At 50.7% G+C, this 12,643-nt stretch overlaps 1 protein-coding gene across 5 annotated transcripts in view; it reads left to right on the forward strand.

Moving 5' to 3' along the window:
- The first annotated feature begins 2,814 nt into the window (after nt 1–2,814).
- The window catches only part of RFX4 (regulatory factor X4), a 128,220-nt gene continuing 118,391 nt past the window's right edge, over nt 2,815–12,643 (forward strand). For 4 of the 5 annotated variants that reach the window (XM_072655821.1, XM_072655822.1, XM_072655824.1 and 1 more), the window contains exon 1: nt 2,817–3,190. In XM_072655821.1, the coding sequence (XP_072511922.1) occupies nt 3,148–3,190 (43 nt within the window). In that variant the 5' untranslated portion in view covers nt 2,817–3,147. Of the gene's footprint in view, nt 3,191–12,643 lie in introns of all 5 variants that reach the window. The other variant, XM_072655823.1, reaches the window with a different exon arrangement.

The raw sequence follows: 12,643 nt of genomic DNA on the forward strand, positions 1-12,643 counted from the left end.
AGAGATTTTCCTCACTTGGGAGTTGTATACTCCGCTAGTGAAGTCAGGTGCAGTTCTTACTGCTGTTGAACTGACTAAGGAAAATCAAAGACTCTGAGCACCTGGTGCGGTCACTAGGCACCACTGGACTGTCCTTCCTAGTCCACTCAGTTATGCAATGAAGGCAGCTAGATGATGCAGTGGATAGAGCACCAATGCAGGAGTCAGGAGGACCTGAGTTCAAATCTCACCTCAGATACTTGACACTCACTGTGTGATCTTGGGCAAGTCACTTAACCCCAACTGCCTCATCCTGGGTCATCTCCAGTCATCCTGATGAATATCTGGTCACTGGATTCAGATGGCTCTGGAGGAGAAGTGAGGCTGGTGACCTGCACAGCCCTCCCTCACTCAAAACAAAGTGCAAGTCATGCCATCATTTCTCTGATGGCATGATCTTCTTCGGCGATGAATGACGAACACACGCAGTTATGCAATGACCCATATAAACACACATACACGCACACATCCCATCCCTCTCACTTGCCCTGTCTGTGGTTGGGCCTGAGGAATAGAGATGGGGAGGGGGAGCAGGGGGGACAGCCACTGGCCAAAACTGCAGGGTCAGTCTGAGTCAAGCTGATTTTGCAGGAGAGGAAAGTGAGGCACAGAGATTAAAGCCTTGTGCTGGGGTCCCTTAGGTATGTATGAGAGCCTGAAGGGGTTTTAGAGATAATCTAGTCTAAGCTCCTGGTTTTGTAATTAGGGAACCAAGTCCCAGACACAGGATGCTCGTAAAGTCAAGATTGGAACCCAGGTCCCTAGTCTTCATCCAGGCTCAGGGCACTTGAATTGAAACTAGGCTGCCTTTCGGGGTTAGCAAACGGATTAAAAACAATTGGTGACTTGCTAAATTCCCAACTCCCTTTTCTCTCTCTCCAGTTACCCCTCCCCCAAATCACCTCTGCTCCTAAATTCTCATTCTCTCTCTCTCTCTCTCTCTCTCTCTCTCTCTCTCTCTCTCTCTCTCTCTCTCTCTCTCTCTCTCTCTCTCTCTCTCTCTCTCTCTCACACACACACACACACACACACACTTTCTCCTCTTTTCTTTTCTCTCCCTCTCCCCTCCTCCTCCTCTTCCTCTCCTCTCCTTTATATTTTTTTCTTCTTTCTTCTCTTCTTTCTTCTCCATCCTTTCTCCTCTCCTCTCCTCTCTCTGTCTCTCCCTCTCTCCTCCTCCTTTCTCTCCTCTCCTCCTCTTTTCTTTCTATTCTTTTTTCTTCTTTCCTCTCCCTTCTCCTCTTTCTTCTCTCTCCTCTCTCCTCTCCTCTCCCTCTCTTCTCCTCTCTCCTCTCTTCTTTTCTCCTCTTTCCTCTCTCGTTTTTTCTTCTCTCTCCTCTCTCTTCTCTCCTCTGTCTCTGTCTGTCTCTGTGTCTCTCTGTGTATGTCTGTCTGTCTCTCTCTCTTCCTGTTTAGCGGCAGCAAGGGGCTCTGTTTTGCTGGGTTGGGGTTTGGGTGCTTCCCTCTTCCCCCCAACCCTCCCCCCTTCTCTTCCTTTTTATTCGAGGGCGGAGGCGGGCGGGGTGGGGGGAGAGTCTGGGGCCCTAGAAAACGTTGCCTCTGTCCATGGTCAAAGTAATTCAGCTGTAATCCCCTTTCTCTTCCTCTCCTGGGGCTCTATTCATATTCTAATCACAGCTTTCCCTTCCCTAAAACAGCCACTTTATCCTAGGCTGCAGAGATCCCGGCTTTGCACTTTGCTTCCACTTCCAGCATGTACCACCCCCCCCCCCCCTCCTTTTCCCCTACCCGGCCCGGCCCAAGCCCTCCCCCCAGCCCCTTTTCTGCACATTCAACTCCTGGAGCCCGACTCGCTGAGCTGGGCAGGGGAGGGGGAAGGGGAGGAGGGGGGAGAAGAGAAGGGGGGGAGGGAGGCAGCCAGTGCCAGTGCCTGGGAAACCCTCCTCCCCACTTAAGGTAACGGTCCGGGCTCCTTACAAACTTCTACACTGAGCGCGGGGGCGGGGTGGGGTGGGGGTGTAATAGAAAAAGGAAAAAAGATTGGGAGATCCCTGGCTCTCACAGAAGGCAGAGGAAAGTCTCTTTTTCCTTTGCAAGGTGGGAAGGAGGGTTCCTCCGCTGCTGGGGCCACTCTCCCTTCCCCAGGGCCCTGGGTTCGGGCCTGCCCACAGTCCTCCCGCCTCCGCACCAGGCCACCACGCGAGGCCTGGCAACCTCGGCCCAGAGGTGGGCGCCACTGCTTCGAGTCAGGGAAGCCTCTCGCTCTTGTTGGGCGTACTTCAGGCTGTCCCCTTCTACTCCCCATACAATAAAAATGAAGGGGGAGTGTTGGGGTAGACGGAGGCGGTGTGGGGTCAGCTAGCTCCGGGGCGTGCCGTGGTTCCCAGACACCCAACTTCAGACGTTGGGGGGCGGGGGGTGAGAAGGTCCAGGTTGCGAGGAGGGACCCTGCCAGCTTCTTCAACTTCCCAGTTGCAGGAGTGTGGGGGGGAACCCCTGGATCCACTCCCCTACATTTGATTAAAGGCCGGCTCTGGAGACTTTGGGGGAGTAGGGGACGAGGGGGCCAGTTCTAAGCCAATTTTGATTTTGTCTATAATGAGTCTCCGGCCTAGGGCTGGGGGGCAGGCCTCTGGAACTTTAAATAAGAAAACGTTTTTAATGCTGTAATAGAAGGGGGAAGTCGAAGGGTTGGGATTGCGTAGATCTAAGCCCCCCTTTTCCGAGGCAGCTTTTCTTATTCAAAACAGCGCCACAATGGTCTTCACATCGAGCCGGGCCACATCCCCATCTGACTAGCAGCCATTCATCAGGCTGGCCGGCCTATCAATGACATTTCTCCCATCAGGGCTCCTATAAAATGATGCTTTTTCCCATGAACATCCGCAAACATTTTGACGGGTTTGGCTTTGCCCCGCTGGATTACTAAGTGTCCCCTCTCTCTCTCGCTTGCTCTCTCCCTACTTTCCTTCCTCCCTTTCTCTTATTTCTCTCTCTTCCTTTATATTTCTTTTTCTTTCTTCTTCTCCTTTCCCCTTTTCCTCTATTTCTCTCTCTCTCCCTTCTCCCTCCCCCCCCCACTCTCAGACAGGGGACCTCCAAACCTCAGGACTTTTGGGGGGCTTCGGTACTGTCCATGGGAAGAGCATGCATTGTGGGTTACTGGAGGAACCTGACATGGATTCTACAGGTTAGTTCAACTTTTTGGTGGGGAGGGACGTGGAGTAGGGTAATGGGGAAGGAGAGGGGAGAGAGAGAGAAAGAGAGAGAGAGAGAGAGAGAGAGAGAGAGAGAGAGAGAGAGAGAGAGAGATTTGAGTTGTGAATCGTTCAAATGGTCAACTTGACAGTGAGCCCCAAGGAAAGGGACCGAGCTAAAAGTTGTTCAAACGATGCGCAGTGCACCCCGTATGTTATCCAGAGAGGGAACTCGCGCTGAGCTCCGCAGGCACCAAAGTTTCTTAGGGATGTGTTGTTGACTTACTTAGGTGTTACTCGCAGATCCTTTGAGAGAACTCGCGTCGCCCCATCCCCTCCGGCCGCTCCCCACCCCACCTCCAAGTCGCAGGCAAACCGCTCTTCTCCAAGTGAATAGCGGTCCTCCCTGAGCCCCTCTCTTGAAGTGGCTTATCGTCGTAGGGCAGGGTGTGAGCAGGAATGTGGAGGCGACTTTGCCGAGGAAAGGAGGATGGAGAGGTGGTCCGGGCGGGAGCGGGATGGGGGAAGGGGGAGGCGGTGGAGAATGCTCACTTCGGTCGGGGAAGTCCCGACATAAGCGGCGGCAGCTAGAGATGCTTCCCGGGAGTTTGTGTTGGCCAGGGCCTCTCTGGGAGGCAGGGGTTTTCGGACCGGCCAGAAGCCTGAGGAAATCCCTTCCCTAGTTTCATTAAGCATCCCCTCGAGCTCCTTAGAGCCAGGGAAGTGGGGAGAGAAACCTAAGAAGCACGGTTAAGGCAATACGGTTGGGAGGCGGGCAGGGGTGGTGATCTCTCTCAGGGACGGGCAGGTTGGCTGTCTGTCTCAAAATTCGATGGCTGTTGGGTGACACTGAAGGTGTTGGCTTCTTTGGGGGGGGGGGGGGCAATGCACCGTGATAGAAGCAAGGTTCTCCCAAATCCTTTGAAGCGAACTGCCTTTTCCTATTCTCGAGGATAGGGTAACTCTCCTTAATGAGGTTCCTTCTATTCCCCCCCACATCCCCAAGGGCACCCACTTTCCAACGTCTTTCAAACGGACTCATTTTTTTTCCGTTGCGTTCCTCCACCTTTCTTCCTTAAGGGAACAGGCTTGTCTTGCAGCTCAGGTTTCCCCCTCCCCCCGCTGTCCCTTCTAGGATCCCGATGCTGAGTCCCCAAGATCTGGACCTTCCCTTGAATGGGACTGCTGAGCGCGGTACAGGGAACAGAGGGGGAAGAACCGGGACAAGGGACAACACCAGTACACTGCCCAGGCCCCTCAAGCAAACATAAGAAATGTCTTCCTTCCCCAAACATTTAATACCCGGCTCTCCAGAACTATTTAGTAATAGGGGAAAACAGAGCAAAAGATACAAATGGAGAAATAAAGCAAGAGAGTCCTGGCCATTCCATCCCCTCCCTCTCCCCCTCTTCCCCAGTTTCTGCCTCTTCTCCGTTGGAGATGGGGTAGAAACCATCTTTGGATGCCAGTGGGTTCTGGTCGTTATATACTCCGTGAAGACATCGGGAAGCGGGAGTGGGGTGGGGGCAGGGGGAATTTTACTCCTCCTGCTAAGAGGGTTCCACACAACCTTGAGCCTTCAGGTGCTAGTTTAGTGGGAACTTGGATACTAAGAAGTCTGGGGCTGGAAGGGACTTCAGAGGCCAGTCTAACCTCTAGTGCACCTGTGTGGGGCCGGCGGGGAGTCGAAGTGAGCCCGCTACACAGTACAGTATCGGCTCATTGGGAAACTTCGAAGTCGTTAAGGGAAGGAACAGTTAGTTGCTGCCCTGCCCACTGTAGTTGGCAAGAGGAAAGTGGAACAAGTGGGACTTGGTAGAGATGCGAACCCAGCCGAGAGAATTTGTAGGTAGCATTTGCAGGCGGGACCCTCCGCTCCTCCTGACACTCGATCGGACCCTGAAACGTTTTTGCCCAGTTGCCTCTGAGCTCCTTCCCCACACAGACATGGCAAGGGGGAAATCAGGGAGTGTTTTACTTCGGGGACCCGAAAAGAAGCTTAATCTACATGTCCCTCTGCCTGCCTGCCTTCCTTCCTTCCTTCCTTCCTTCCTTCCTTCCTTCCTTCCTTCCTTCCTCTTCTCTCTCTCCTGTAACTTTCCTCCTTCTCTCTCTCCATCTCCTTCTTTTCCTCTTCCTCCTCTCTCTGTCTCATGTGTGTCTCTCTCCTTCCCCCTCCACCTATAATTAATTTCCTTTAATAATTGAGGGGCGGGGAGAGACTTAACTTTTAGCTAAAGAGATCTTGGGAATTCTTACAAAGACCATGACACTGAGTTGAATGTGAATGTGGCTGTGTGTGTGTGTGTGGGAGTGCACCCCTAAATTTCCCGACTAAGTTTCAGGCAATGCAGAGGTAGGCGGTAAAGGCCCGGAGGCCAGAGCGCTTCCTCTGCTCCGCGGGGGTTGCTAAGCTTAACCAGTCAGTGTAAGCCAAGGCCCTGTTGAAATAACTGGGCTTGCCTTCTTGCAGCCTCTCTTTCAGACGCCTTCTGTTCTCTGGCCCATTTTGAGGCTCTCTGTGCCTGAGGTGTCATTCTTTCTGCACATGAAGCTTCAGAAAGCTGCTCGGTGGTCCTAGCAGACCTTCCCAATGTAACTGCCCCGGACCAGCTTCCCCTCGGTTCATTCCCGCATCAGCAGCCCCGGGAGTCCAGCTCCTGGCTCCCTCACTCTTCAGGTCCCCCTGAGAATGTATGGGAAAGGGGGTGGGGATGAAAACTGGCGGCCGGCCGCGCCCAGAGCCTCCAGCCAGGTACCAGTTGAGCCGCGCAAAGCAGATGGTCAGGAACGTGGAGATTGGCTCTGGCTGGTTCAAGAACCTTCACCTCCCTTTCAGGGGGCTTAATCCAATTAGTTGTCCTTCTGAGTTTCAGTTGTTATGTAAAGCTTGCTTTGCTATTTCGGGAAGAAATATCGCTTCCCAGAACGTTCGCGGCCTCCTTTTAAATCCTCGGGCAGAGCAGCTTGCGCGCCCGCCGGCCGCCTGCCTGCCTGTACTCAGCCTCCTTTTTATTTCAGCGAAAACTTTAAAGTGCGATCCGTAGAATCCCAAAATCCGAAAGGGCGTTGGAGGCCATCGTCAGAGGCCGGCCCATTCACCACTAGGGTCCCTGGCTGGGAACCGTTTAGCGCCTCGGAAAAAAAAGGTGGAAGGGCACGTATTTCAGTCGGGACTGGCTAATCAGGCCCTGGCTAGTCTCCTCCCCCACCCCCCGGGCTTTGTTCCCTAATCTTTAAAACAAAAGCAAACCAGCCAGCGCACCACTTTAGAAAGTTCATCTTTTTGTGGCAAACTCTAGCCAAAGCTGTGTCTTCCTCCCTATTCCCTTTTACTCACTTTTCTGTGGCCCTCCAGGGAGGCACTTTTGCGTCCCACCGAGGGCGCCGCTTAATATATTCGAAACTTTTTATTAGGAAAAAAAATGCCAACAAGTGTTTAGCTAAGACAAAGAATGGGCCTGGGAGAGAACGAAGGAAGAACGCAGACAAGCTGTGTTTCCTTCTGAAACCTCGCCCTCCCTCTTTCCCCCAACTCTAGTCCAAGGTTTACAAAGAAACACCCTTTAGAAGATCACTTCTTACTGCCAGCAGGGATCCGGGAGCTTCGGTCTGGAATCTAATTGAAACAGACAGACGGGCAAACAACTAGACGGGTGGGTTTGGCGAGGCCACAGTGAATTGTGCTCGCTTGCCCCTCTCTAACTGGCACCATCAAGATGCCCCCGCCAGGTAACTGAGTCCCAAGGAAGCAAACTAGCCACCTCCAGCATCAGCCCTCGGGTTTGCACAAACTAAGCGGTTAAGGTGTACGTATTTATTGAGGTGCCAAGCAAAAGCCGAGAGCTACTTCCTGTGATGAGTTAGGGTAAGCAAAGATGAGTTAGGACAGTTTTCCCCAAGCCCCTCTCGATATTAACTTGGAAATTCGAAAACGTAGGGAATAAAATTCTCCGCAGTCACAGACGGCACGATTATTTAAGGACTTGATTTTTATTGGTTTATTTACAGGGAAGGGATGAGTTGGTAGGTTGGTAGGTTTGTTGTCTTTAAAATACAAGCAAAACTATTTCCTGTGAAACGAGAGCCTTCCAGCAAAACTTTTCAGATGCATAAATAAAGTCAACCTCGATTAGACGCCTTCACACCCTCCACAATTCGGCCCAACTTCCCCGGACCCGGTTTTCCTTCTCTAACACCCCAGGGCTTTGTGTCGATGAAAAGCAGGCAGGACTGACTCTAGGGAAGCCCCGAAAGGGTAGGGGCTTTTTTTTTCATGAAGCTGAAGCCCCCATCCGCAGAAGGAAAGACCTCGCCTGTCCCAAGCTGGCCTAAGGTTAGGGGCTTTTTAACAGGCACAGCGGTCAACATTTATGGAGCGCCCACTGTGTAAGGAGCCAAGAACTGCCCGGCCTCTCCATCCCTTTCCCGGAGGCGCTTGACCTCTTCACGGAGCCTGAGCTCCCATCCCCCGGCCTCCGCCTCCCTCTCACCTCCTGGCCCCGGGGCGTGTCCCCTGGGAAGACGCTTTCTCTTCATTCCGACCCCCTTTCTCCTGCTGGGGGGAAGGGATCTATTCGCTGCGGGGCGGGATGGAGGAGTGAGGGGGCGGGAGGAGAGGCGGAGAAGAGAGGGGATGGGATTTGGGGGCCCTGGCTCTCGTTACGAGGAGAGGGGGTACATCTCGCCCTCCTCCTGTGCTTGTGTGTGTGGGTAGGACTAGGCCTGGGGGGTGGGGCGGAGGGCTTTCTTCCCTTCCTAAACCACCTGCCAAGCAGAGGCAACAGGTTGCTGGGAAAACCTGCCTCCGGCCTCCAAACGGGTCTGCTGGAGTTCATTCAATTTGACGAACAGTTAGTTACTGAACGCCTACTCTGGGCAAAAATTGGTTGAAACGCCGCTTGGTTGAAATCAGGCCCCTCTGTTCTCGAGTCCCCCGAGTTCTGCTCCCAGTTTGCAGGTACTCCCAAGACACCCTAAGACCTAGACTCTCTTCGGGCCATGGCCGGGGCCAGATCTAGCTCGGCCCATTCCGGTCCTGGACCCCATGGGTAACGTTCCAATCCCCACTTCGGTCTTAAATTCCAGGTCCCTCTCTTTGCCACCCGCACCTCCAGACCCTGGAATTCCTCGTCGGTGCCCTCTGGGACTCACTAGCTTCCTTCTTCCTGAGAGCTGAAAGGCGGATTGACAGTGGGTTAGGATGGATGGGAAGGGGGGGGCGATCTGAGCATGGGCTGGGGGGTGGAAAGTTTATTCTGGGTAGAGGTAGCTAACTACAGTTTGGGATTTCCATTGCACCCCTCCTCCTAGGCGACATCGCCATGGTTACTACATGGAGGAGGGGAGGGAGAAGGAAGCGAAAAGCCAAATATTATGTGTTTGCAGTTTGGGGAACTCAAGGGGGGAGGGGAAAACAGAGGGTAACGGGCGGGAGCCTGAAATGAAAAGCCGGAACAACAAAGAGACTTAGGAAGAGAGAGGAAGCAATCTCTAAGTTTGCATTAGGGCCTCCCACCCCCTAAGCCAAAGGGGGCCAGTTCTCCGGGCTAAGAGCCTTCCCCGGAGAAGAGGTGGCCCAAGTTTCGAGTTTTTCCTTCAGCCAGACTTCTTTCCAGACCCTTGCTCTCCCCTTCATCCCTCTGGAGGCCTATACTGTATAGGCTTTCCCTTTCAGCCCCATGCGAATTCGATGTATCTGTATATACGCTGCCCCATGCCTCCGAGGTCCGAGCTGTAAGGCACATTTCCCTCACTGGTGCTCGGGGTCACTCCCAGAAGCGTCTGATATAATCGAATATTAGAGTCCCAGGGAACTTTCAAGTTCATTCCACACAAGAGGAAACTGAGGTCCAGAGAGGGGAAGCCCAAGGTAACACAGATGATTATGCCAGAGCAGAAGAGGGACCAGACTCCCAGGCCAGTTTATTTCCCCTTAGGTCAGGCAGCCACCCGTTTCCTATTCCCTTCTTCGGCTGAATCAAGGAGAGGTGAGAGGGTGCACTGTGGGAAGGAAGGGGGGCGGCAGGCTAAGATTGTTTGGGGAGGAAAAAACTCAAAGCATGCTGGTCATCCTCAAGCAACCCATATTGAGAAACTGCTTCTAACTTACTGTGTGCTAGGGAGATAGACTTATTACTTGTGTGTCACTGAGCAAGGCACTTACCTGTCCTAGGGCTCAGTTTCCTCATTTGTAAAAGGAGGGAGTTGGAACCTCCCAGATTCCTTTCACCTCTAGATCCAGAGTCCTATTTGTGTGACCTTGAGAAGGTCACTCAATCTCTCTGAACCTCAGTTCCTTTTTCTGTAAAATGGGGGAGGGATTAGACTAATCGGCCTTTCAGGTTCCTTTCAGTCCTAGATCTTTGGTCCTCAATCACTCCTGGCTCCGGAATGGGAGATCGAGAAGCCTTCCTGGAGGGTGTGGTCCTTGATTCATTTTAACCTTAAAGACTTCAAACAGTGTTTGGGATTTACTGGTTAGTAGCCCTTCCCCCAGGTGAGTGGCTCAGTGGGTAAAATTCTAGACCTGGAGACTGGAAGATCCCAGTTCAAATGTGAGCTCACTTTCAAGCTGTGTTACCCTAGTGAAGTCACTTACCCTCTGTGTGCCTCAGTTTCCTGAACTGTAAAATGGGAATAATAGTGTTGTTGTGAGTTGTGGATTGTTGTGAGAATCAGAAGAGATAATGATTACAAAGCACGTAGTGCCTGGTATGTGGGGGGGGGGCATTTAATAAATACTCATTCTACTCATTCCTTTCCCTTTTCCTTCCCCTCTCCCCAGAGTAAAGTGAACAAGCATTTATTAAGTACCTCTTAGAGGAAACACTGAAAACAACTATGTACAAACAAGCTGTGTAGGAGAGTAGCCAACCTGGGCGGGAAGGCAGGCAATAGTGAGGGGGCAGGACGGGAAAGAATTCCTCCAGAAGGTGCAATTTTAGGAGGGCCTTCAAGGAAGCTTCGAGGCAGAGGTGAGAAGGGAAAGCATTCCCAGGGCCAAAGTGGCCGGAGTTAGGAGATGACCTGTCTGGTCTGAGGGACAACAAGGAAGCCAGCATTAAGGGATGAGAAAGGAATTTGAAGGGAGGAAGGTTTAAGAAGATTTAAAAGATGGGAAGGGTCTGAGTTAGGAATGGTTTTAAAAGTCAAATGGAAGATATCATTGTTAACCTGAAGGGGAAAGGGAGCCCCTAAAGTTTATTGAATGGGAGTGAGGTGATGTGATCAGACCTGGACTTTAGGGAAGAGCATTTTGATTATTAGGTGGAGGATGCACTGGAGTGGAAATTTCAGCTGAACTTTGAGGACCTAGAGGGCCATGTGTGACCTCAAGACTGTAGGTTCCCCACCCCTGACCCAGGCCTGACATTAGTCCAGGTTTCAGGTGATGACAGGTAGCAGCTTCTGAGACTGAGAGCCAAAAGACCTGGGTTCAAATCTCAGCTCTGCATCTTAATAGTTGTATGTTCTTAAGTGAGTGATTTCTTTGCACCTCTGTTTCCTCATCCAAAAAACAAACATAATTAATAATGCCCTTTGTACCTATCTCTCTTAACGGCCAATCAAATAAGAATGCAAAATATTTTGTAAGGTACAAAGCTGACTACAAGTCAGCTGTTGTTAGTAAGCTAAAGTGCTTTTAAAAACATATTTTTTTAAAAAAAGTCTTTTGAGTTGTTTTTTAAAAAGCATTTATGGAATTTTATCTAGTGTCTGCCAACTAGAAAGGATTGGGGCTAGGATTTCTCTCCTGATCTCCTGAGCCCAAGTCCAGGGCTTGAATCACTTCAAACACTTAATGATTTCCTAATTCGCTGGTGCAGAGCAGCCATTAGAAGATTTTTTTCCCCTCTCCCTCATGTGGTGACTTTAGTCTCTTTATGAAGAAAGTTAAACAGGTGTAAGATGGGATCACTGCCTGCTTTGAGCTCTAGAAGTCCCCTCATCCTCCAACTTGCTGAAGCCCAGGTTCCCCCCCCCCCCCCCCCCCCCCAAGGATCTGTGATATTCCAACCAACCAGAGCACATTCAGTACTTCTGGTTGTTGTTGTTTTTTTAAATTAATTAATTTTAAATTCAACATTCATTTTCACACAATTTTGAGCTCCAAATTTTCTCCCCATCTCTCACCTCTCCCCACCAAAATGCCGTACATTCTGATTGCCCCTTCCACCAATGTGCCCTCCCTTCTAACACCCCTCCCTTCCCTTATCCCCATCTTCTCTCTTGTCCTGTGGGGCAAAATAAATTTCTATACCCCGTTACCTATGTTTTTTATTTCCCAGTTGTACGCAAAAACAATTCTCAACATTTGTTCCTAAACCTTTGAGTTCCAACTTCTCTCCCTTCCTCCCTCCTCCCCGCCCCCCCCCCCCATCCCCACTGAGAAGCCAAGCAATTTAATATAGGCTATATACTTGTAGCTTTGCAAAAGATTTCCATAATAGTTATGTTGTGTAAGACTAACTATATTTCCCTCCATCCTATCCTCCCATTTATTCTATTCTCTCTTTAGACCTTGTCCCTCCCCAAAAGTATTTGCTTCTAATTACTCACTCCTCCCATTTGCCCTCCCTTTCATCATCCCCCCACTCTGCTAATCCCCTTCTCCTCTACCTTCCTGTAGCATAAGATAGATTTTCATACCCAATTGAGTGTGCATGTTATTCCTTCTTTGAGCCAAATGTGATGAGAGTAAGTTTCACTTTTTCTCTCACCTCCCCCCTTTCCCCCTCCATTGGAAAAGCTTTTTCTTGCCTCTTTTATGAGAGACAATTTGGCCCATTCCATTTCTCCCTTTCTCCTCCCAGTATATTCCTCTCTCACCCTTTAATTTTATTTTATTTTTTTTTAGATATGATTCCCTTCCTATTCAACTCACCCTGTGCTCTCTGCCTCTACTTTTGGTTGTTTTGAGTCATTACTTCAAGAACTTCATGGTTCCAGGCTTTAGAAAGCAGGGAAGATGCTGCCCTGTGTCTCTTTCCTCTTTGATGTATCTCATAGACTTATAGATAATTAAATCTGGGAGGACCCTTAGAACAGGGAATGTCAGAGCTGGGAGGGCCCTTAGAACAGGGAATGTCAGAACTGAGAGGGACCTTAGGATGTGGAATGTCAGGCACTTGATTGAATTTGTTGTAGTAGAGATTCTTATAGTTCATGGGTTGAACCAGATGACTGGTGGGGTTCTTTCTACCCACTTCATAGTCTCATTCTAGAAATGAGTAAACTGATGCCCTGAGAGGGGAAGGAACTCACCAGCAGTCACTTATCAAGTTAACAGCAAGCTGGGGCCTGGGGACTAGGTCCCATTAGTGAACTTATTTCTATGCTGTGCCCCCCTGCTTTGTATTTCTAGGACCGTTCAGAGACTGAGCAAGAATTGAAGCAATCACTAAAGTATCAAATGAACGAATAGAAATCTTGGGGTTCTTCGG

The sequence above is a fragment of the Notamacropus eugenii genome, chromosome 3 (assembly GCF_028372415.1).
Source record: "Notamacropus eugenii isolate mMacEug1 chromosome 3, mMacEug1.pri_v2, whole genome shotgun sequence".
Taxonomy (NCBI): domain Eukaryota; kingdom Metazoa; phylum Chordata; class Mammalia; order Diprotodontia; family Macropodidae; genus Notamacropus; species Notamacropus eugenii.